Source organism: Amia ocellicauda, chromosome 7 (genome assembly GCF_036373705.1).
Source record: "Amia ocellicauda isolate fAmiCal2 chromosome 7, fAmiCal2.hap1, whole genome shotgun sequence".
In the NCBI taxonomy this organism is placed as follows: domain Eukaryota; kingdom Metazoa; phylum Chordata; class Actinopteri; order Amiiformes; family Amiidae; genus Amia; species Amia ocellicauda.
This window is the reverse complement of record NC_089856.1, coordinates 48,360,419-48,385,459: the sequence shown is the minus strand read 5'-3', so window position 1 is coordinate 48,385,459 and position 25,041 is coordinate 48,360,419. Positions and strand designations below refer to the sequence as shown.

Here is a 25,041-nt window from a genome sequence, read left to right as displayed (position 1 = left end):
TGGTCAGGAAAGTCACCGTGTCTGAGCATTCGAGTGTGGAGAGCAGTGTTTGTTTTCGAGATCAGTTGTGCAGAAATACTGAATATCTGTCAGACTATTTGTTGGTTTATAATTTAGAATACATTTTATTCACCTGTTTTACTGTTTCCTTGCAACAATGAGTTTCCCCTTTAACATGACTGTGGAAAAAAGACAATGACCAATCACTGAAATTACAGTTCATCTTCATTTAATATATGTTATAAAAACAATTACATGGTTGGCATTGTGGCCTCAACCGCGCAAAGCATGTTACCTGCTGTGTGCAGCACGGCTGTGGGCCACGAGTTACAGTGTTTTACAAGTTCCTAGCCTCCCCTACAGCGGCAGAGCTGTGTAAAGCGTGTGTGGAGGGATTCGTTCTGCGTGTGTCTCTGGAATTATCTGAGTTTTCTGTATCTGTGTGCATGAGAGTGAGTGTGAGCATCTGTCCGTTGTGTGTGTGGTGCGAGAGTGTGAGTGCCTGTGTGTCTGCATGGCTATTCTGTGTCCAGTGTGAGTGCCTGTGTGTCTGCATGGCTATTCTGTGTCCAGTGTGAGTGTCTGTGTGTCTGTGTGGCTATTCCGTGTGCAGTGTGAGGGTGTGAGTGTCTGTGTGTCTGTGTGAGGGTGTGAGTGTCTGTGTGTCTGTGTGGCTATTCCGTGTGCAGTGTGAGGGTGTGAGTGTCTGTGTGGCTATTCCGTGTGCAGTGTGAGTGTCTGTGTGTCTGTGTGGCTATTCCGTGTCCAGTGTGAGTGTCTGTGTGTCTGTGTGGCTATTCCGTGTCCAGTGTGAGTGTCTGTGTGTCTGTGTGGCTATTCCGTGTGCATTGTGAGGGTGTGAGTGTCTGTGTGTCTGTGTGAGGGTGTGAGTGTCTGTGTGTCTGTGTGGCTATTCCGTGTGCAGTGTGAGGGTGTGAGTGTCTGTGTGGCTATTCCGTGTGCAGTGTGAGTGTCTGTGTGTCTGTGTGGCTATTCCGTGTCCAGTGTGAGTGTCTGTGTGTCTGTGTGGCTATTCCGTGTCCAGTGTGAGTGTCTGTGTGTCTGTGTGGCTATTCCGTGTCCAGTGTGAGTGTCTGTGTGTCTGTGTGGCTATTCCGTGTCCAGTGTGAGTGTCTGTGTGTCTGTGTGGCTATTCCGTGTGCATTGTGAGGGTGTGAGTGTCTGTGTGGCTATTGCGTGTGCAGTGTGAGGGTCTGCGTGGCTATTCCACGTCCAGTGTGAGGGTGTGAGTGTCCGTGTGGTTATTGCATGTCCAGTGTAAGTGCCTGTGTGTCCGTGTGGCTATTCCGTGTCTAGTGTGAGGGTGTGAGTGTCCGTGTGTGTGTGTGTGTCCATGTGTCTAGTCCATGTACGCTTTGCGTGTGCTGGCGACGCGGGTCAGGTAGGTGAGGAAGCAGAAGCTGTAGTGAAACTGCAGCACGTCACACACTTTGGACCAGAAGTGTCCGCTGAGGTGGCGGAAGAGCCAGACCCGGTCCAGAGGAAGGTCCAGCAGCTTCAGGACCACAAAGCCGACGCAGGACAGCACGGCCAGGCACAGGTACCGGAGAGAGCGGCCGTCCCCATGCCTCTTCTGCACCTCACAGCCCCGGGCCACAGCGAGGGCGACGTGCAGCCCCAAGGCCACCTCGAAGCCCCGCGGGTGCAGCAGTGCCAGGCCGTAGGAGGCCAGCGAGGTCAGCTCCAGCGCCAGGGCACGGCCGGGCCGCCAGCCGTGAGTGATGTAGCCGCACCACACGGGCACCCAGGCGAAGATGGGCAGTGTGAACCACTGGTCCAGCACGGCGGGGAGCCGGGACAGCGTGGCCAGGCGCACCCACTGCACCGGCCCGTAGGCGATGGCCATGATGGCGAACACGTCCTTGTGATAGGCCGCCCTGCCGTCATTGTAACTGCCCTCCTCGCTGCGCCGGAGCCAGTACAGGCCCATGACCAGGTAGCCCAGGTTCACCAGCGAGTTGAAGGGCATGGCGAGGAAGGCGGGCAGCTGCGGCACGGCCCTCTCCGCGTAGTGCTCGTAGGTCAGGTCCACGGACACCGAGTCCAGCAGGCCGCTGGCCGCCACGGCCGCGCAGGCGCACACGGGCACGAGCACATGCAGCAGCGCCTTCTTCATGCTGCGGGGGGGCGTGCGGGGGGCGTGCGGGAGCCGAGGCGTCACGGTGCTGCCTGCGGGCCTGCGGGTCCTCAAGTCAATCAGCCGCCCTCTCTGATTAGAGACACGCCTGGGTCTGCTGCGCGGAGAGTCTGTCCGTCGCGCCGCGTCCGGCCGCAGTGATCCGGGTGGGTAGCGGACTCTGCCCGACCCGCTTCCGGGGTCGATGTGACTGCCGCAGTCACTTCCTCGATGGGGCGTGGCGTGCAGTGCGGGCGGCCTCGCCATTGGCTCAATTGAGCTCTTTTCGAACGTCCCTCGCCCAATAGCGCTACAGGAACGGCGACTAGGCCTGCGGTCCCATTGGCTGCTGAGCCGGCCCGCCCCGCCCGTCACAGCAGCGCCTCGGTGAGAGACCGTTACTGTCATAAACACAGCACACGTGTCCTGCGCCCGACATTATAACCACCAGGCACTGTGACGTACACGCTGGAGAATTACAGGTTAATCACATTTAACCAAGCCACCCAATAAAGCCCCCTTTACACTGGCAATATATCTTTTTTAGAAGATCCAGGGGTTCATATTCAATGCTGAAAGAGAGTTTCTCTGAAGAAAAAGGAGAAAAAGACATTGTCTTGATATACTTTCTCATTGTCAACTTTAAAACTGTTTTTATATGTAACCGAGAATTTATTATTATTATTATTATTTTTTTTTTTTTTTGGCAGATGCCCTTATCCAGAGCGACTTACAGCATAATTGCAAAATGAAGTGCAAAAATACAGTTAAGTAAAGGCATCAAACATTACAAATTCAACTTACATAAAACATAGCAATTCAAAATATAATACATTTTACAACACAGGCAAGTACAGTAAGTGAGGTAGGGTCACAGTCAAGGGCTACGGGAAAGGGAGCAAGGAGGAAAACAATCAAGAATGCAAGTATTAGTAACACAAGAGCATGATAAAACTCTGTGAAGTGCTATCTAGCAGGGATAAAAGGACTAATATTACAAGTACTGTTTGAAAAGATGTGTCTTGAGTAAGTGCCGGAAGGAGGTCAAGGACTCTGCTGTTTTGACTTCGGTGTGAAGGTCGTTCCACCATTTAGGGGCCAGGGATGAGAAGGAGGAATATAAGTATAAGCCTGTTGTGTGATTCAGTCGTTGATTCTTGACTGACACACACTTGTTTGTTTACCCGTGACAGTGTTGCATTTCCTTTGAAACTGATGAAACCGGCCTAACATTGGCTTCCCCACCTGCCACTCCCCGCTAGGCATTCAAACAGGACTGGACTTGTGGACCTTGCTGATATAATTAAGTATTTTAGTATGTTAGTTGAGTTTAGCTTTGTTTTCTGGTGCACATTTGGTCCATTATGTTGTTCATCCATCTATGTCAAGTAGTTGTATGTATTAATAATATTTGTGTCCAGTTCTACGGGCACTGTCCCCAGACTCTGTCACTTTATTTCACTGACAGTGCGACTGGGATTGGAAAGTCCATGCCATCATCACATCAGAGCAGCGTGTTTCCAGTGCAGCCACGTCCCTGAGCGAGGGTGAGGCGGGGGCTCTGAGCAGGCGGGTTGTGGCTGTAGGGTGAGGTTTTGGGTGAGGGCACTGTGTCTTATTATACAGTCTGTCTGCCAGTGCTGAGATCATGGGTGCAAAAAAGACCAAAGAATAATAATAAGAATTATGTCATTGCATTGTAAAGGTATTTGTTTCCTAATTCCTGAATTTCCTCTTTTCTTGTTGTATCTCATAATTAGCAGTTAATACAGGCACTGCAAGTATCTGGCCTTAAAAACAAAAATGTCATTGAACTACATCAGCAGATCCCCCGCACCATTGTGGGCCCTTTACTATACCCTGGACCCCGAATCCTAGGGCCAGGATCAAATCATCACGCCATCACATTAACCCGGCAGCAACACAGCCTACTGACTGACCAAAACGAAAACTTCATTTGATCACTAAACTTTGCTTTTGGGCAAAATCATGATTACTCCATAGATGACGTGGTGAAAACCTCCTCAAAGTAACCTGTGGCTGCTTCCTCTGTCTCCTTGGTCAAACCTAAGCACAACCCTCCATCTTTAAAGCTGAAGCATTCTGCACCTTATAGCAGTTGTATTTCTAATTGTGTAAATATTTATTTCATTACATTTATGTTATGGCACTTTTTATCATGGATAATTTATTAATAAAAAAAACTGATGAGGTGTTGTATTGTGGTTTGCTTTAATTAAAGACAAATCTTCAGGCATAAAACAGACCAAACACGCCTTTGTCAATATTGTGTGCGTGTTTATGAAGCGCCCCAGATGTGCAGCTCCTCCGGAGCGCCGGTTTCCGACGCTGCGCTCCTTGACGGCAGGTGCCTGCTGTGCGCTTTATGACAGCCGGGCTGGCTTGGCTGCTGCCGGCGGAGGGGCGCTGGAGAGGCGGGACTTGGCCGCTTCGCATTATTGTTGTTTCCTACAATATGGCGCTTTGCACAGCTGGAGCACAACACAGATGCAAGCACCCGAAGCGCCTTTACCGAGTGCATGGCGGCAGGTGGCTGTAAACGATGCAGGGTGGGGGGTGTGAATAAATGCATTGCTTTTCACGGTTATTTCCCTGGCCCTGACCGCCTCTGCAGCTCCTGTCGTTACTGCCAGTAATGGAGGCGGGGAGGTGGTTCTAAGATGGCGGCTTCCACACAGGCATGAAATGGGATTCCAGTACTATAAACCACCGGCACTGACACGGGTTCACACGAAAACACCCTGATTCCGTGCAAAGAAACAGTCCTTCATTAAAGACACGAATCATCCGTGTCTCCCAGCCAGACCCCGACTGCCCAGCCAAGCGTTTCCATGCCGCGGTGTTTACTAAACTCGGCATCGCCATCTTTGTTGAGGGCAGATGTTTCCCTTTGTTTGCAGTAGTGGAAATTCCCACTGTAGTGTGAAAAACTCATCGAACCCATGAAAGTGATTTTGAAGTATAGCGATAACACGGAATAGGTGTATACGTGTGTGGGGAGTCGTGCTTGTGCGGTGACTTGTCTTGTTTTCTAAGGAAAAAACACGCAAAGTTAACTTCACAATACCGCCGCCATTTTTGTTGTGGGTCGAGGGAGCTGCCCATCTTGTTGTTTGGTTGTCAAGAAGATGGCGGCTCCCAGGGAGGCATGAGAGACTTTACTTCTTCACAATCCAAATTTCCCCGGGTGACGCTCTCACGGTCCGGCCCTCCAAACTCTTGGCTGAAAAGCACGACGTAAAACGAGTAAGTGTTGTGTGTTGAAAAAATCTGAGCTTTGTCCGTTTTCGTCTATTTTTGCAATGGCTGGGGCCTCCGCCATTTTTCTTGAGGGAGGTAAGAATGGGGCTGCTTTTGTCGACAAGATGGCGGCTTCCACCGGAGGAACGTGAAAAAAAATATATAGATCCATCTCATGTGAAGCAGCCTTTTACACTAACGTGCATTAAACTGTGAACAAACGTATATGCGTGTGCATTGTTTTTGCAATACTAATTTATACGACCAACAAACGCACACGGTTAGAGTCCAATAAACGGGTTGTTTTGTGTAGTTTGAGGAGTTGGGCAGCGCAGCCCTGCCGTGCCGTTTGAACAGAAATAACGCGGGCAGTGGATACGATGCATCGGCGGCCTGCGGAGAGAAAGGGCGCTTGTTTATAATGGAGGCGCTGCCCGCCCCCCGGTCCGCACACACAGCCACTCAGGCCGGGCACCGAGAGGAGGGGACTGGGGCTGTATCGGCAAGATGGCGGCTCCCACAGAGGCATGAACGTATCCGTCTGCAGTCGCTGCTGCCCTGCCGTGAAACCGCTTTCCTGTTGTCAAAAATCACAACACCGCCGCTGCCGGCTGCACCCAGTCAGCACCCCGGCCGCCGAGCTCCGAGTCGGGCGTTTTTGCACATAAATACGGTGCTTTTCTGCAGCCAGGGTTGATGCCCTTTTTGTTCGTTTTATTATCATATTTTTTTCCCTCTCGATATTATTTTTCGTATTCCGCCATTTTTTAGACTGGCGGAGAAGGGCAGGTTTGTTTGGCTGTTCAGTGTAACAAGATGGCGGCTCCCATGGAGCGGCACTACGGTGGAGTTGGAGGGATTTAACTGCGGGAAAAGGCGAGCACAGGCGAGTTGGGCACCGAAGCCAGGCTCGGAGACCCCGTGTGAAGGAGCGTGGAGCCCGCTGCCCCGGAGCTCAGAGCCGGCAGCCCCGCGGCGCCTCAGTAGATACCCCGGCTTTCTCTATTTTGTCTTGCAAAGGATCTGCCGCTGTTTTGTAAAATGGCGGCTCCCATGAAGCGAACATCTTCCTGACTCCGAGACCGGGGAGAATAAACAAACCGCCGCGCTCGCATCGGGCGCCCGCAGACACCGCACGGCAGGGCTGCGCTACCAGCAGCGTCTCTTTTAATCACTTTTCACGCCTTGGTGTGTTTTTCTTGTACGTGCTGTACTTTGTATTTCATTTCGCGACTGGGGGACTGATATCCGTAACGGCGCTCTCTTTGAGCAGTGTTTATTTTTCTATTCATTTTTTGTTTGGCGCTTTTCGTGTGTGTGTTGTTTTAAGAGATCATGTCTACTCCGGGTTCCCTCGGATCCGGGACCACGGGATCGGTTCTGCAGCCCCGGTGGAAGCGGGTCCTCGGATGGTCTGGCCCGGTTCCCCGGCCGCGTCACGGCCATCGGGCGGTCGCTATCAAGGAACTGATGGTCGTATTTGGAGGCGGAAATGAGGGGATTGTGGACGAGTTGCACGTTTATAACACAGGTAAGCGCGTCTGAACCGCATCTTCACCGAGGGAGTGAGTGAGTGAGTGAGTGAGAGAGTGAGTGAGAGAGAGAGGGAGAGTGAGAGAGAGAGGGGTAGTGTGTGAGAGTGAGAGAGAGAGAGAGAGAGGGAGAGTGAGAGAGAGAGGGGTAGTGTGTGAGAGTGAGAGAGAGGGGGAGGGAGAGACAGGCGGGCTGCGGGCTCTTGTGTGGGGGCCGGGGCTGCACATGTCTGCTTCAAAGTCGGTAGCCCGGGTTCGTGCCCCTGCACCCGCTCTTGTCGTGCCGAGGCGCGCAGTGGCGGACGGGGACGGATGAGTGCGCTGGGTTCGTATGGGTCTAATGTGCGGCTCCTCCGTGTCATCTGTCAGGCAGCGCAGACGTCACTGTGTTTCTTACGCTGCTGCTGGCGGATGTCGGATCCCTGGCGCTATCGGGCTTTTAAACGCCCGTCCCCCGCCGGCACGAATGCCAAGACGGGCTGAAATGTGCGATAATGCGGAGAGGTTGCCCTCCGAATAGGTGCCGGGGAAGTTGTCCCCGCTAGCGATGCACCGAGGGCGTTCAAAAGCGAGAGAGGGGGGAAAAAAATACAAAGAAAAATGGCGGGTTAAAAAATAAAATGGGCGACACCACAAAGTGCCGTAATCAGTCGGGATTACATTGCCTTGTCTGTTGTGAAGCCGTGCGAGGGATCATGGCGTGTCTGGTACACACGCGTTGGGTGTTTATTGGGCGTGTTTGTTTAAACCCGCCACTCTAGTGTGGCGCTCGCTGGAGACCGAGAGACGGGCCGATCGGTGGTTCCGTATCTCTGTACGGGCGGCGCCATGTTGGAAGAGCTTTGACAAGCGGCGCTGCTGATGGTCGCGGTGCACTGTGGGTGCGCGTCGCGCCGCTCTATTGTTCGGCTGGTGCAGAAATGCGCCCCAGAGACGCGCATCTGCAGCGGGCTGTCCAGTATTGTGCGTTTTAACACAGGCACTTCCACTTGAGTAGCGGAATAAAACTACAGTTGTGTATACATATATAGAAATACAAACGGACGCATACATAGTCATATAAACCTACGGTTTTAATGTATACTAAAACTGTTGGGATACTGTAGTGAATACAATACTGCGAGTTCTGTATAGTTTAGTGTTTTTAGTTTTGTTTTTAACAGACCACTCAGTCATATAATTTTGCAGCCGTTTCCATTGATTAAAAACAGGAGTATAGTTCACTTTTAAACGTCTAGTTTTTACATGTGCATCTTCCTATGAGCTCCTTTTTCTGCGCAATTTGAAGCATCTCTGTGCGTGTGCATGCATGTGTGTATAATGTATGCATGTTGGTATGCACTGCCCCGTGTTGGCGCCAGATCGCTGCGAGCCCTGCGCTGGAGAGACCGAGCAGGCGCTGTTGCTCTGCAGCGCGGCACAATGGGCATGCACCCCTCTGCGCACCGGCAGCTGCGCTCTGTGCGTGGGGCTGGTGGCTATAAATACACTCACGCAGTTTCTGCTTTCCACTGAAGACTCAATGTGCGTTTGTCCTGAAGGATAAAACCTGTCCCTATGCGAGGGTGACGTCTTTGCTCAAGATGACCTGTATGCAAATATGCGCCTGGAAACTTGAGTCAGGATGCGTCTCTGCCTGAAACTGACCACAGTACCGTTTCGCAGCAGATCGGCGCACCTGCGCTGTCTTCCGCCTCTCTTCAGCTCGTTAGGTACAGTTAGGAAAGCAGCTGCAGCTCAGTAAACCCAGAGTTCACCCCTGCAATGGCACCATATACTTTTCAGTTTATTTTACTATTAATTTCTTTGCATCCACCCATCGTTCCAGCCCTTGGGGTTGAGGATGGAGAAAGGGGGGGTAGACCAATTGTACAAAGGATCACCCCTGGCCTGCTGGTCCTCTGTGCTCCCAGTCGCCAGCAAAACCACTTACCCGGCACACTTCACCGCAAGTGAGTGTGTGCGACCGCTGTTGTGAATGAAGTTTGTGTGTTATCTTTTTCCCCTTCCTGCTTTTCTGTGGCCTGCAGTGGTGTGATTATAGCTTCCAGATGTGCACAGCGAGAGAGTGCAGTCACATGTGGGGGTGGGGAGGAGACACGAAGGAGGGGTGGGGGTGTGTGTGTGTGCATGTATGTGCGTTTGAGCAGGGCGCAATGACGACACGCTCCTCTCAGCTGCTGCACTGAAACCCAAGTGTTTTTATTTGTGTCCAAGTGTCTTATTGTTGGGGGGGTGAAACTAGTTGAAACTACTGCAATTGATGGATGGCTTTACCCCCCCAGTAAGAAAATGCAGTGTGTTAGACATACAAATGCTTTTCAAATAATACAAAAGCAGTTGCCCATCCCTGGAGATTACACAACGCTGTCTTCTACACTTCAGAACCCCAGGCCATTGACCCCCCAGCTGCACTCGCACTTCTCCCACACTTAAGCAATGTCTTGATTTCTGCCTCGTTGCTGCTGTCACTGTCCTGGGAAAGAGTTTGTGCAGTTGTGTAACGAGGAGAGGATTGTCATGGAAGACCCCCACCCCAGGGGCCTGCAGGGAGGTAGTGCAGGATGCAGCTGCTGTGGTAGCAGTGGAAGGGAGCCTGTGTCCAGTCACACAAACCCCTTAACACCCCTGCGGAGCTGAAGAGTGGGAAACCTCCCCTTAATACTGACAGCGCAGTGTGTAAACACAGTGCCCCACACCTGTATGCCCCAGGGACCTCGCCAGTCCCTCCATCTCCTAACCGAAGCGGGTTTTGTGTGTGTGGTGATGGGTAGGGTTGTGTGTGCAGTGGAGGTGGTTCACTCCGTGTGGCTGCTGTTTGTTTTTTGCAGTTAGGCGACACAGTCAAACAAAGATATACACGGACGCAGAGTGTTTGCATTCCCAGCTGCTGTTTGCGTGGGATTCTGTTTCATATAATCTGAAATCAATCACTCGATCAATGATCCAGAGAGGCGGGCTGTGTTCATGGGGCGCCTCTGTGCTCGCCTCTTTATGAGTTGCTGTTTCTATAATGTGAGTTTTAAATCTATTGGTGTAGACGGCCGGCTAGGTTCGGTTTTACAGTGGACCCCCCGTGATTCAGTCCAATCTGAGCATCTCTGTCTCTCTCTCTCTACCTGTATCTTGCATCTCCGTCTCCCGCCATTTCTCTCTACCTTTATCTTTCTTTTTCTTCTTCCTCTTTTCTCTCCATTAACCCCCCCCCCTCAGTCTTTCACAATCCCACTCTCCATTCTCTGTCTCCGTGCATCAGAAATGGGAAGCTCTAGCAGTGTTGTCTCTCTCACCCCTGCCCCTGACTCTCACACACACATACACACCCTCACGTGCACACTGAGGTGCTTGCCTGCTGTGCGCTCTCTCTGTCCACGGGACTCAGTTGTGCTCCTGTGCTGTGTTGTTCTGTGGTCTGCATGTCTCCCTGCTCCTCCACCCTTTGCTCTGCTTCTGTTTGGGCCCTTGTCTGCGCTGGGAGCCTCCTCAGCTGAACCCACGGATAGGGGCCGAGTTGAGCTGCAGGACAGACTGACAGGAGCGGTTATCTGCAGTTACACAAGCGCACAGAACAGCCGCACACGAGATACCACTGCCGATTGTGACACACACTGGCTGCAATACCCTGGGAGCCCCACAGGGGGCATCAAGTCTTTCCCCCAGTGTTGTACGCAGACCTGGATTCAGTTATGTGTAGATTTCTTAGTTAATTGAATTTACGCTCACAGCAGTTATTGTGGGTTTGAGTTGTAGACCTGGGATCTGATTAAAGAGCTGTTAGTCTGTAGCCGGGGAGAAAATTGTTTGTGTGACATCTCTCCCCCCTCTCTCTCTCCCCAGCCACCAATCAGTGGTTCATCCCGGCGGTGCGAGGAGACATCCCCCCCGGCTGCGCGGCCTACGGCTTTGTGTGCGATGGCACGCGCCTGCTGGTGTTCGGGGGCATGGTGGAGTACGGCAAGTACAGCAACGACCTGTACGAGCTGCAGGTGAGGAGGAGGAGAGAGGGAGGGGAGTGTAGTGGAGCGGAGCGGAGAGGAGAGGAGAGTGGGATAGTGAGTTAGTGACTCTTTACCAGGTTTGTCTGTTTTTAATGTGACTGTTCCCCCCCAGGCCAGCCGCTGGGAGTGGAAGAGACTGAAGCCCAAAGCCCCCAAGAATGGACCTCCCCCCTGCCCCCGCCTGGGCCACAGCTTCTCCCTGGTGGGCAACAAGTGCTACCTGTTCGGGGGGCTGGCGAATGACAGCGAGGACCCCAAGAACAACATTCCCAGGTACGGCATGGACAGAGCTGCGGTGGGGGGGGGGCGGAGACGCTACGTCACAGGCCCCGTTGTGTCGGTTTACTTACCAACATCTCCTCCCTCTCTCTCTCCCCCAGGTACCTGAACGACCTGTACATCCTGGAGCTGCGCGCCGGCTCCAGTGTGGTGGGCTGGGACATCCCAATCACGTATGGCGTGCTGCCACCCCCCCGCGAGAGCCACACGGCCGTGGTGTACACTGAGCGCGACAGCCGCAAGTCCCAGCTGGTCATCTATGGCGGCATGAGCGGCTGCCGGCTTGGCGACCTCTGGACTCTGGACATAGGTGTGTGGGGCCGGGCCTGCGCAGGGTTTGCGTCAGTCTAGCCCATTGTGCGGAGAACTCACCTCTCTCTCCCTCTCTCTCTCCTCCACCCCAGACACCCTGACCTGGAGTAAGCCCTCAGTAGGCGGCACAGCACCCCTGCCCCGCAGCCTGCACTCGGCCACCACCATTGGCAACAAGTCAGTGTCCCTCTGTGACTTGTCTGTCTTTCTGTCTCTCTCTCCTCTGTGTGTGTCTCTGTTCAGACCTGTCTCCCTCTCTTGTTCTGGCATTTTTACAGCGATGGGTGAATGAGTGAAGCTGACTTCTCCCTCTCTCTCTCAGGATGTATGTGTTCGGGGGCTGGGTCCCTCTGGTGATGGACGATGTGAAAGTGGCCACACACGAGAAGGAGTGGAAATGTACCAACACGCTGGCCTGTCTGAACCTGGGTACGGCACACTGACACCATGACGCACCCTGACATTACCGCCCACTGACACACTGTCCTGTCTGAATCTTTATACGACGCACTGATATACTGACACTACTGTCTTACTGACACACGTGTGTCATCGTTTTGTTTGGTGTCCCAATGAGAGTGTTTGGCATTTTTCAAGCAAACATATTTGTCTGGGTCTTCGGTAAAACAGTCTCTCTCTCTCTCTCTCTCTCTCTCTCTCTCTCTCTCTCTCTCTCTCTCTCTCTCCTGTCCTCCTCGTGTTTGTGTGTGGTGTCGTCTCTGTGACTGTGTTGTGTGTGTCAGACTCCAATGTGTGGGAGCCGGTGCTGATGGACACCCTGGAGGACAACATCCCGCGGGCGCGCGCCGGGCACTGCTCTGTGGCCATCGCCTCGCGCCTGTACGTGTGGAGCGGCCGCGACGGCTACCGCAAGGCCTGGAACAACCAGGTGTGCTGCAAGGACCTGTGGTACCTGGAGACAGGTGTGTGCCCCGGCCACTGACGCACCCTCACTCTCTCACAATCTAGCGCAACACGGTACGGTCCTCAAAGCCACCGTCATTCAGCAATGCCCTCAGACTGATAACACTGGCTTTTCTCCCTCCCTCTCCCTCCATCTCCTCTCTCCCCCCCACAGAGAAGCCCCCGGCCCCGTCCCGGGTGCAGCTGGTCCGTGCCAACACCAACTCCCTGGAGGTGAGCTGGGGGGCGGTGCCCACGGCCGACACCTACCTGCTGCAGCTGCAGAAGTACGACATCCCTGCCGCCACGGCTGCTACCTCCCCGGGGCTGAACGCCACGCCCTCGCTGCCCGTCAACCCGCCCAAGAGCCCCGCCCCGGCCGCCGCCGTCCCCTCGCCCTCCGCCCAGGGGCTGCCCCACGGCGGCATCACGCTGCTGCCCCAGCCCGCCTCGCCCTCGCCCACCTCTGGCCTGCCCGTGCTGCCCACCATGCCCGGTAGCCCCCTGGCCGCCGCCACCGCCCGTGGCCCAGGTACCGAGTCCCTCTCTCCCTCTCCCTTGCTCTCTCTCTCTCTCATATCAGTGCACTGACTGACCCCCTCTCTCTCTCTGCCCCCCAGCCATCCTGAAGGTGGCCGCCCCGCAGTCCGGCACTGGCACCTCCATCGTCACGGTGCGCCAGGCCAACCAGACTGGGAAGGGCCCCATGACGGTCACCTCCCTGCCCGCCGGCGTGCGCATGGTGGTGCCGGCACAGAGCGGCCAGGGCACGGTACGGCACCCCCGTCTCCCTGCCCCACTGAGGGAGGGGCTGAGTGCGTGAAATGGAGATTTGTGTGTGTGTGTTTACATGCGTGTATGTTAGTGCGTTCTTGTGAGTGCAGCATCTTCTCTCTCTCTCACTCGCCACGCTCTTTCCCTCTGCAGCCGATGGGCAGCAGCCCCCAGATGAGCGGAATGGCGGCACTGGCTGCCGCGGCCGCCGCCACACAGAAGATCCCGCCCTCGTCGACGCCCACCATGCTGAACGTCCCGGCCGGGGCCACCATTGTGAAGACCATGGCCATGACCCCGGGCTCCACCTCGCTGCCGGCCGCCGTCAAAGTGGGCTCTCCCGTCATGGTAAGGGGTCGAGGGTCAGTGGGTAGGGCTTGCTTTTGAGTGCGTAGGTTTTCTTCAACGGCTTCTACCAGCCTCTCCTGCCAATCGCTAATCGCCTGTTCTTCACCGCCCCAGGTCAGTAACCCCGCCACCCGCATGCTGAAGACTGCGGCGGCGCAGGTGGGCACGTCGGGCGCCGCGTCCCCGGGCACGCCATCCCGGCCCATCATCACTGTGCACAAGTCCGGCACTGTCACCGTGGCGCAGCAGGCACAGGTGGTCACCACGATGGTGGGAGGTGTCACCAAGACCATCACGCTGGTCAAGAGCCCCATCAACATGCCTGGGGGCAGCGCGCTGGTGAGAGACGGGTGTTTTGGTGTGTGATGGTGGCTTCCTGTACCTCTCGGTGTGTAAACCTGTATCTGAGTGTGTCTCTCTCTCTCTCTCTCTCTCTGTCTAGATCTCCAACCTGGGCAAGGTGATGTCCGTGGTCCAGACCAAACCGGTCCAGACCTCTGCCGTCACCGGCCAGGCCTCCACCAACCCCGTCACCCAGATCATCCAGGTGAGTGCGCCGGGGTGGGTGGCACGGAGGCGCGCCGGGAGCTGAAGCTCATCGCCTGCGGCCTGAACCCACCGCCCCCATTGACCGCTCTCTACTCTCCCCCCACCAGACGAAGGGTCCTCTCCCGGCCGGCACCATCCTGAAGCTGGTGACCTCGGCGGACGGGAAGCCCACCACCATCATCACCACCACGCAGGCGGGCGGCGGCGGCAGCAAGCCCACCATCCTGGGCATCAGCAGCGTGTCGCCCAGCTCCGCCACCAAGCCCGGCACCACCACCATCATCAAGACCATCCCCATGTCGGCCATCATGACCCAGCCGGGGGCCACGGGTATGCTGTCAGGGGGGCGTGGTGAGCGAGGGCGTGGGGGCCGGGGGGGGCGGGGGCGGGGCGGAGGAGGATAAGTCAGATTTGGGTTTCTTCAGGATCAGTGGGTCATCAGTCCCCTCTCTCCCCTGCCAGGAGTGACCAGCAGCCCCGGCATGAAGTCGCCCATCACCATCATCACCACCAAGATGATGACCTCGGGCACCGGCACCCCGGGCAAGATCATCACCGCTGTGCCCAAGCTGGGGGGTGGCCCGGGGCAGCAGGGGGTCACCCAGGTCAGGCCTCTTTCTCTCTCTCTCAACTGATTTAATGTTTACGTTTCTTGGGAGGAAAAAGGAGCCAATGAAACTGAGATGCTTCTCCCTCTCTCTCCAGGTTGTCTTGAAGGGCGCTCCAGGACAGCCCGGCACGATCCTCCGCACCGTGCCGATGGGCGGAGTGCGCCTGGTCACCCCTGTGACCGTGTCTGCTGTCAAGCCCACTGTCACCACGCTGGTCGTCAAAGGCACCACAGGTCAGCTGGGTACAGGTGTGTTCACTGAAGCCACTCGGACCCCGGCCGTGTATACTCACCTCCCCTCTCTCCCTCAGGAGTGACGACTCTGGGCACTGTGACAGGCACAGTGTCCACCAGCCTGGCAGGGGGAAGTGTGGCCAGCGCCAATGCCTCCCTGGCCACGCCCATCACCACGCTGGGCACCATCGCCACTCTGTCGAGCCAAGTCATCAACCCGGCGGCCATCACCGTGTCGGCAGCTCAGAGCAGCCTAACCACAGCCTCGGCACTACCCGCCCCCACCATCACCATGCAGGTACGCTCACACCCTCTCCCGCCGACGTGCACTGACACGGCACGCGTGTGGTCTAACTGAACGGTATGGGTGTCCCTCTCTCCCCCCCGCAGTCGGTGAACCAGCCCACACAGGTGACGCTGATCACCACGCCCAGTGGAGTGGAAGCCCAGCCTGTTCAAGACCTGCCCGTGTCCATCCTGGCCTCGCCCACCTCTGAGCAGCCCAGTGCCACCGTCACTGTGGCAGAGCCGGGCGCCGGGGACCCACCGGGCACAGTCACCCTCGTGTGCAGCAACCCCCCGTGCGAGACCCATGAGACGGGCACCACCAACACGGCCACCACGGCCACCGTCAACATGGGGGGCGTCCAGCGCGTGTGCAGCAACCCCCCGTGCGAGACCCACGAGACGGGCACCACCAACACGGCCACCACCGCTTCCGTTAACATGGGGGGCATCCAGCGCGTGTGCAGCAACCCCCCGTGCGAGACCCACGAGACGGGCACCACCAACACGGCCACCACTGCCTCCGTTAACATGGGGGGTGCCCAGCGCGTGTGCTCGAACCCGCCTTCGGAGACCCATGAGACGGGCACCACCAACACCTCCACCACTGCCTCCGCCAACATGGGCTCTGACCAGATGGGCACGACACAGAGTGCACCTGGGGCGCCGGGAGCCACCTCGCCCAGTGGGGCCTGCCCGTCTCCGCCCCCCACAACCACCTCCACTAACACCTCTTCCTCATCCTCATCCTCTGTGATTGCCGCGCCTGGTGTCCTCCGTCCTGAGAACCTGCGGACGGGCACGACCTACACCTCCACCACCGCGCGCTCCAACATGGGCTCGGACCAAACAGGCACGGTGCAGAGCTCGCAGTCCAGCCAGGACAGTAGGAAGTCAGGCAGCTTCTCCGCTTCCTGCCCAGTGTCGCAGAGCTGTGCGCCCACTGGCACTGTGTCCGCCTGCTCCAACCTGCCCGGTGAGACCCATGAGACAGGCACCACTGACACTGCCACCACCGCCTCCTCCTCGATGCCCGGTGCCCAGCGCGTGTGCAGTAACCCTCCCTGTGAGACCCACGAGACTGGCACCACCAACACTGCCACCTCTGCATCTGCCATCACGGGGGGTGCCCAGCGTGTGTGCAGTAATCCCCCCTGCGAGACCCATGAGACTGGGACCACCAACACAGCCACCACCGCCTCCTCCTCGATGCCTGGTGCCCAGCGCGTGTGCAGTAACCCCCCCTGCGAGACCCACGAGACCGGCACCACCAACACGTCCACCACCGCCTCTGCCAACATGGGGGGTGCCCAGCGCGTGTGCAGTAATCCCCCCTGCGAAACACACGAGACAGGCACCACCAACACGGCCACCACCGCCTCCTCCTCGATGCCTGGTGCCCAGCGCGTGTGCAGTAATCCCCCCTGCGAAACACACGAGACGGGCACCACCAACACGGCCACCACCGCCACCTGCAGCATGGAGACTGAGGAGGGCGCAGGTAGGCAGAACAGCCGCTGTGGTCCTGCAGTGTTTCTAACAGGAGGTGGTTATATTAACTCTGGCCCTAGTGAGCCCGTCTGATTTGTTTATCGATCTTAATCGGTTTTAATTTACCAGGGGCTCGATTGTTCTCTTTACCCCAAAGGACTCTGTGCCCGTCCAGCACCAGACACAGGACCCACCAGTGTGGCAACTAAGCTAAAAGATCATTTAGAGATCTTCAATTGCTTGTATAGTAGCATTCATAGGACATTTGATCTCATTTAACTTAATTTACAGATCTGAAATTAATTAATATCTTAAATAAAGATGTTTAAATGTATTTAATTTCAAGATATCTTTAAATGGCTTCCTGTATGTTGGCTGAGATTATCACTTCCTGTTTATTCATTCAGTTACATAGAAATGAACAGGAAGTGATAATCTTGGGGTACATACAGGAAGTCATTTAAAGATCCCTAATGATCTGTAAATGGACAGCAATTAATTTGGAGATATCGCGAAATGATTGATCTCTAAATAGAATGGGAAGTAATCTGCAAATCTCTAATCCATTTGAAGATATCTGTAAATTGAAATCTCTAAATACATTTACAGATATCTTGAAATGCAATTGATGATATCTGTAAGTGATAACTGTCTTGCCATACTAGACTCATACTTCAGCAGCTCGTCCTCTCGGGCTTCTTCAGGGAGAGCCGATGCAATTCACCTGCAGCTGGCTCACTGTCTGTCATCCCTCCTCAGCCCAGCAGAGCGGCGACGCAGCGCAGGGAGAGAGCTCCTCCACGGCTTCTGAGGTCCCTTCCCCTCCTGCCCCATCCACGGCACCGTCCGTGCCCACAGCGACGCAGAGCCGGGCCGTCACGACGGTGACCCAGGCCACGCCGGCTCCGGGGCCAGCCGTGCCGGTGAGTGGACAGACTGACCGACAGAGACAGAGACGTCGTACGCTGCAGGCTGTGGTGTCTGACCGCTCTGCTCTCTCTCCCCAGACCATCTCCTCCATCACCGAGTCCACCTCGGCCCCGAGCGGCGAGGAGGTGCTGGCACAGATCACCGAGGCCCCCGCCCAGCCGGCCGCCGAGCCCGCCTCCCAGCAGCCCGGTCCCGAGGAGCCCACCACCTCCCCCCAGCTGCCCCCCCAGCCCGAAGCCCCGGCGCTGTCCGAGCCAACGCCTGCCCCGGAGGAAGCCGCCACGGCCGGGGAGCCCATGCAGACCGAGGCCCCGGCCGAGCCCATGGAGGAGGGCGGCGAGGCTCCGGGGGTCGGGGAGGCAGAGCCGCTGCAGCCCCTGGGGGAGCCGCTGCCCACCGCCATGGACACGCAGCCCGACCTGGTCTCGGCCCCAGAGGTACGGAGGGCGTTGGCTCGATGCGTTTGTGTTGTGTTGAGTGCTGTGTGCGGCACCATGAAGCAAGTACGATAAACGTCTCTCTCCCCCCCCTGCAGGTGCAGAGTGCAGAGGCTCAGGCTGTCCCCCCCAACGCGGCCCCCCAGGGCGGCCCGGACCCCGAGCCCCTTGCGCTGCCGCAGGAGCTGATGTCGGATGGGCAGCCGGCCACGCTGATGGTGACTGGACTGACCCCCGAGGAGCTGGCAGTCACCGCGGCCGCTGAGGCCGCCGCCCAGGCCGCCGCCACCGAAGAAGCCCAGGCCCTGGCCATCCAGGCCGTTCTGCAGGCGGCGCAGCAGGCTGTCCTGCGTGAGTCTTGCACCCGCGCAGCCGTAGGGTCACTGACCGTGTGGGATGATTATGGGCGTGTGTGTCTGTCTGTCAGTTATCGGTGTGTGTGTTAGTGTTCAGTCCCTGGCTGCTGTTTTCTTTGCGGTTCTCTATACTGTGATGTGCGGGGTGCAGTATATTGACCAGATTGCTTCATCTCTCCATCCCCTCAACCTCTCTCTCTTCCTCTCTGCCCCCTCTTCTTGTCCAGGCGCAGGAGAGGGAGGAGACGGTGGCCAGGAGGGCAGCCAGACCACCACCATCCCCATCGTGCTGACCCAGCAGGAGCTGGCTGCTCTGGTCCAGCAGCAGCAGCAGCTTCAGGAGGCCCAGGCCCAGGCCCAAGCGGCTGCCGCAGCCGCCGCCGCAGCCCAGCAGCAACAGCTGCAACAACAGCTGCAGCAGCAACAACAGCTGCAACAGCTGCAGCAGCAACAACAACAGCAGCAGCTACAGCAACAACAGCAACAGCAGAAGCAGCAGCATCACCCGCAGCCCCAGCCTCCCCCGCTGCCCACCGAGGCCCTGGCGCCGGCGGACAGCCTGAACGACCCCGCCTCCGAGAGCAACGGACACAACGAGATGGGCGGCGCAGCCGGGACGGCAGCCGGGCTCCTGCCCCGCTCCTCCGCCGAGAGTGAGTGGCCTTCTAGGTCTTTGTGTCTGTCTCCCTCTCCGTGTCTGGTCGTTTGTTTTTCTTTCATCCGCTGTTTGCAGTCTGTCTCTCGGTCTGCCTCGTCTCTGTCGCTCTCTTCCCTATTGTCTCTCATATTACCCGCAGACCTTCTCAGAAAATGTTTCTTGAAAATAAGTAATTCCCCATTAAAATGGGGAAAGTGAACGTGAAACCGTTATTTCTAAATAAGACTTTGAAATTAGAGGTTCGGTAGTTTAGACCAGTGGTTTTTAAACCAGTCCTGGAGTACCCCCTGCCCTGCTGGTTTTTGTTCCAACCTAGGTCTTAATTGAATGGTATATTGCTGTGTTAGGTCAATTAATCAATTAAGACCTCAGTAGGAACAAAAAACAGCAAGGCAGGGGGTACTCCAGGACCGGTTTGAAAACCACTGGTTTAGACAGTTGCCCGTCCACAACAAGAGACAGTGTTATTTGATTAAAGTGAATAATTGAAGGTGGAAGATAGTTTTGCGTTTATTGTAAATTGTTTACACTACTGGTCAAAAGTTTTAGAACACCTACATTTTTCCAGTTTGTATTGAAATGTACACAGTTTAATATCTCAGTGTACTCTAAAATTAAAGCATAGAACCAATGAACAATTGGAGATCAAACGATTCCATGATTTCTTTTCTAACAAAATGTAACCCCTTAAACTGACAAACCCCACTGGGAACCTTAAAAGGCACCAAATCCATGTGCTTCTCTTTAATCCCATGTGCACTCTTCACTGCTGTGTTGTTTGCCAAGTGTTTGGTATCCCATGAAATCAGAGACCCTCCGCTTTCTAACGATGTGAAGCATTCTCGGATATTCACATTGTGTTTTTTACTCGCCCTGAACATTTACGCCCCTCCCCCTCCACATTCTGAAATGGGGGGCTGGGGGGATACTTGGTCTGAGTAGGAATACAAAATCTCAGAAAATATGGACAATTATGACACAGTCTGTAACCAGACAGTCTACTGATCAAAACAAGAGCATCCACGTTTTGGTAGAAGCAACACACACCCGTAGAGAGCTCAACATGTCAGGATGGAAAACTCTCTTTACAGTGCACTAATACACAACGATTTTACATCAATGGATCTGAACTTCTCTGTGTTTGATTGAACATCAAATAAAATACACTGGATTAATAGTAGATAGTAGACTGCGCATTCACCCCCCGGGCTCTGAATGACGGCGGCGACATGGTCACTGTGAATCCGATGTGTTTGAAAATGAGACGCTCTGGTGACCAAGAGAATGAGCTTTCAAACGATGTGCGCATTGTAGGAATAGTGTCACTTCTATGCACAGGAACTGCGTCACACTGACAAATAAAGCATAAGAGGGTGGAGTAACAGTATATAACTGACATTTTTTTAACCTCTTGTCAGTTTAGCGCTCACCTTTGTACCATTTCAGGTGTTCACTGGACTTGAACTGCTTACATTTCAATACAAACTGGACAAATTTATGCATTTACATCTTTCTCTCTCTCTCTCAAGCACTCGCCCCCTCCAGCACTTTTGCGCCCCCCCAGCCCATGGTGGTGGCCAGTCCGGCCAAGATGCAGGCGGCCGCTGCCCTGGCGGAGGTGGCCAACGGGATCGAGACGGCAGCTGGGGTGAGTGTCCGTCTCGGTCAGCTGCACACATGGGAACGCCCCACTGACACGTAGCACTGTGTCAACTAACCTTGTACTATCCCCCCCGTACAGAAGCAGGACCCCACCCCAGCTCCAGTCAAGCCCCCCGTGAAGAAGGAGAACCAGTGGTTTGACGTTGGGATCGTGAAGGTCACCAACATGGTTGTCACTCACTACTTCCTTCCGCCCGAGGACGCCCCCGCCACCGACGTGAGTCTGTCCCTCCCTCTAACCCCCCCCACCTCCGCCACCGACGTGAGTCTGACCCCCCCCAGGTGTTGGTGTGCTGACCGCTGTGTGTGTGTTGTTGTGCAGGATGACTCGGGCGCGCTCCCGGACTATAGCCAGCTGCGGAAGGTGGAGCTGCAGCCCGGCACGGCCTACAAGTTCCGTGTGGCCGGGCTGAACGCCTGTGGCCGCGGCCCATTCTCTGAGATCTCTGCCTTCAAGACCTGCCTGCCGGGCTTCCCTGGGGCGCCCTGCGCCATCAAGATCAGCAAGGTACCCAACAGCCTGGTGACACGCGGTGCCCACGGTTGCCAACTGCAGCCCAGACCCCTGCAGAGTCGCATGCCATAGAGATGCATGACACTCAGAAACGCACACACTTGCACACTCCGCTCCGCCTGGCGCCTCTGACCCCCTCTCTCCCACAGAGCCCGGACGGCGCTCACCTGACGTGGGAGCCACCCTCGGTGACGTCAGGCAAGATCGTGGAATACTCGGTGTACTTGGCCATCCAGAGCGCGCAGGCTGGCGAGCCCAAGGCCTCGGCGCCGGCCCAGCTGGCCTTCATGCGGGTGTACTGCGGGCCCAGCCCGTCTTGCCTGGTGCAGTCCAGCAGCCTGTCCAACGCCCACATCGACTACACCACCAAGCCCGCCATCATCTTCCGCATCGCCGCCCGCAACGAGAAGGGCTACGGGCCCGCCACGCAGGTCCGGTGGCTGCAGGGTGAGTCCCCCCGACGGCTGACCGACTGACCCACGAGCGCCTGGACACCGACCGACTGACTGACCCACGAGCGCCTGGACACCGACCGACCGACCGACTGACCCATGAGCGCCTGGACACTGACTGAGCCATCGACCGAGTGACCCACAAGCGCCCGTACACCGACTGAGTGACCCACGACTAACTCTCCCCCTGCTCCCCCCCTCTCCTCAGAGTCCAGTAAAGACGGGTCGGCTGCAAAGCCCGCTGCCAAGCGCCCGGTGTCGTCTCCTGAAGTGTGAGTACATCGGCCCGCACACGCACACAATTCAAAACTGTGTAACCGCAGGGCTCTGTGAGAGGACTGTCTCTGCAGGACCAGGGCTTTGTCTTAGAATAATTATAAACCCTTTACAAGGGCGTCTGCTAAGAAATAAATAAATATTATTATTATTATTATTATTATTATTATTATTATTAAGTCAAACTAAAGAGACACTCGGTTACAAATGTCAATCACGCAGTGCATTCTGGGAATTTTAAAACACTTGAAGAAAAATCACAAAAATTGTGCTTTCAGTTCAGTCATATGTGCTCATTATTGGAATATAATGTGGAAAAATATTTTTTTGGAGGTTTTATTATGAAATGCACTCATACACAAGGCGTTGGATAAAGAAACAAAACAGTCTGTAAAACGCACGCAGAAACGATGGAAGAATCTGCTAAACTGATATTTAAGAGGAAACATCCGTGCACTGGAGCAGCACCAGTGACGGTGTGAGCCGTGGGGGGAGGAGCCGGTGTAGAGATGCAGTCAGCTGAAAGCAACAGAGCTGTAAATGGAGTAATTTTCTCTCTCTCTCTCTCTCTCTCTCTCTCTCTCTCTCTCTCCCCTTCAGGAAAGCATCTGGTCCAAAGAAGGCGAAATCGGACCAGTGATGGACGACACGGAGCAACCTAGACTTCCCCCCACCCCCTCCCGGAACAACCGATAGCATTGCGCTGCCCCCCCGCCCGCGTCCAGCTTTCTCCCTTCCCGTCACAGGACTCCTGTTGATAGCCCCCCCTCCACAACGCACGGACAGCAGCCAATAAGCATGAGCGGTGGCGGCCTCCCCCCGGCCCCCCGGGGTCTCCGGCCGCGCAGACCAGTGACTCTTGAATCGAGAGAGGTTTGTTGACGAAGGAGACGAGGAGAGCGACGCAGCGGACAGAGCGCGCCCCACCGCCGCCCCGGAACACCTTGTCCACCTTTTTTATGATTTTGTTATTATTACTTCTATTACTTCGACTCGAGCTAAACAAATGAAAAGCACATTCTGCCTTCACCCTTGTTTGTTTTTTTTAGACCAAACAACCGCTTGTTTTTTTCCTTTCTGTAAATACTGGCGAGGACACGGGGGGGGCGTCACGTTTTCTATTCGTTCATTCGTCTGTTTGCTTTCCTGTTCCTTTTCTGTTTTTTATTTTGTAAATAAACCAAATAGGCAAACACTGTTGTGAGGTTTGGCTTCGGAAGATTGTCCCCCCTCGGTTTTTACTGTTCGGAGGAGGTTTGTGGGATGGACATTTGCATTGTTCGGGTTGAGAGTTGTAACCCCCTCTGCGCTGAAATGGAAGAGCAAAATCTTCAAATCAAAATGAAATTGGTTTTCTTTATATTTATATATAATGGAAATTAGCACTTGTTCGCAAATAAAATGTTAGTAAAACGTCGCGCAGGAGTTAAGCTTTGTTTGCAGACGCGGGATGCGAGGGCGGTGGGTGGGCGGAGACCTGCCTCCTGCTCTGATGTCATCACTGTGCACCAGCGATGAGGAGACACTGCTGGGGGGGTGATAGAGAGGTAGAGAATGGGGGGGCTCGTCCTGATCTGGGCGGCCGGCCTCGGGCACAGTCTGGTAGTTTATTTTGTAAGGTTTTCTGTTGCTGTGTGTTACACATTGCGTGGGCGCTCTCTTCCGCACGCAGATATATAACCACATACGTAACTTTATTTTTTTGGAAGTTGTCTTTTTTTTGCTTTCTTTTTCCTTTGCCCTCGCTGAGCCCCGTCCATCTCCCCTTCGGAGAGGAGGAGGAGGAGGAGGAGAGAGACTGGCCCATTGGAGGCCGGGTCTGGCTGGAGGAGAAGTGTTCGTCACCCAGTGGACACGGCGGTGCGCAGCTCTGTGTCGAATCCACAGAAAGGACTTTTTAAACCTGCGGTCCAGAAGAGGATGGGGAAGCGAGGAGACGAGGAATTAAAAGATGGAACAAGAGCAAAATATCCTGGAGAAGTGGGGCGGGAGGGTAACTCGCAACAACGCTTTCAGAGGGATGGAGAGGAGGAGAGCGGGGTCTCCGGACCCCCATGACAGTCGAGCGGTTTTGTCTTGTTTGTCAGAACTGTGGGGGGTGCACCGGCCGCCTCTCCTCTCCCTCCTTCCAGGATTCACCAGTTCACCAGTGTTTTTAGGTTTTTGTTTCTTTTGGTTTTATTCATCAGTTCTTGGTCGTCCAAAGCTTGAGGGGGACGGAGGGGGAGGTGGATTTTTCTAAACTGTTGTAAGAGCAGCAGGAAAAAGTTTAATTGCTAGTTATATATATTTTTGTTTTTGTTTTTTGTTTTTCTTTGTAATTTTTTGGTTTTTATTTCTCACTCCCGCTCCTGAGCAGCGGATTGTGGAGAGGGATGGGGCAGGGGGGACGAAATGTTCTACAGGAATACATTGATTTAAAATCCATAAACATAAATTGAAATAATAAAAAGTGTGATTTTGCGTTAGTTCTGGGTTCTGTGAGCAGACAATGTCACAATGCACAGAGTGGGGGCAGAGTTATAACCTGACGGAGGCTGGCTGGCTGGGGGGGAGTTTGTACATCTTTCTGAATGAAGGGGGGGGTGTTTTTTGGGGTGGGGGGCTGAAGGGGGAGTTGTGTGGGTATTTTTTTTGGCGTAGCCAGACCGATCCGACTCAATTGTACATTAGTTCCTTCATATAGCAAGACGAAGATTACAAAAAGAAAAAAAAAACTTGGCCTTTTTTTATATAAATTACCTGTAACAAAAAACAAAAAAAATGTTTTTACATGTTGGTCATCTCCTAATTTTTTTTTTTTTTTTTTTTTTTTTTTTTTTGGTGTCTTGACATATAAAACAAACCGAAATATCCTCTGTCTGGCCTCCTGGACTTATTGGTGTGGTGTGTCTGGGGTTTTTCTTCATGTGATCCTTGTTAGGGGTGAGTGAGAGTGTGGAGGGGGGAGGGGAGAAGGAGAGAGCGATGGAAGGAGGAATGAGAGAGTATCACAATCTGGAGGAATTACTGTTTTCCAAATCCCATCAGAAAAAATGCTAAT

The 25,041-nt window shown here is 54.8% G+C and overlaps 2 protein-coding genes across 7 annotated transcripts; one reads left to right on the top strand and one right to left on the bottom strand.

The window, feature by feature from the left end:
* Positions 1 to 212: 212 nt before the first annotated feature.
* On the bottom strand, positions 213 to 2,362 carry tmem187 (transmembrane protein 187). The gene has a single exon (XM_066710106.1). It carries the CDS (start codon positions 2,135 to 2,137, stop codon positions 1,361 to 1,363), a length of 777 nt encoding a protein of 258 aa, XP_066566203.1. The 5' UTR covers positions 2,138 to 2,362; the 3' UTR covers positions 213 to 1,360.
* A 2,243-nt stretch (positions 2,363 to 4,605) lies between these two features.
* hcfc1b (host cell factor C1b) lies at positions 4,606 to 24,858 on the top strand. 6 transcript variants are annotated; one of them, XM_066710102.1, is made up of 28 exons: positions 4,606 to 5,404; positions 6,729 to 6,929; positions 10,768 to 10,916; positions 11,041 to 11,201; positions 11,309 to 11,517; positions 11,612 to 11,696; positions 11,842 to 11,948; positions 12,263 to 12,442; positions 12,598 to 12,954; positions 13,043 to 13,194; positions 13,350 to 13,544; positions 13,659 to 13,883; positions 13,987 to 14,091; positions 14,201 to 14,444; positions 14,556 to 14,698; positions 14,799 to 14,937; positions 15,015 to 15,235; positions 15,328 to 16,723; positions 17,473 to 17,636; positions 17,721 to 18,080; positions 18,179 to 18,431; positions 18,670 to 19,089; positions 20,624 to 20,742; positions 20,836 to 20,973; positions 21,079 to 21,264; positions 21,420 to 21,717; positions 21,931 to 21,994; positions 22,599 to 24,858. In XM_066710102.1, exons 2-28 carry the CDS (start codon positions 6,734 to 6,736, stop codon positions 22,636 to 22,638), a joined length of 6,306 nt encoding a protein of 2,101 aa, XP_066566199.1. In that variant the 5' UTR covers positions 4,606 to 5,404; positions 6,729 to 6,733; the 3' UTR covers positions 22,639 to 24,858. The 6 variants fall into 6 exon arrangements, with proteins under 6 accessions (XP_066566199.1, XP_066566200.1, XP_066566197.1 ...); XM_066710103.1 differs by having other exon boundaries at positions 4,607 to 5,404; positions 14,201 to 14,423; positions 18,664 to 19,089; XM_066710100.1 differs by having other exon boundaries at positions 4,607 to 5,404; positions 18,664 to 19,089.
* Positions 24,859 to 25,041: the final 183 nt, after the last annotated feature.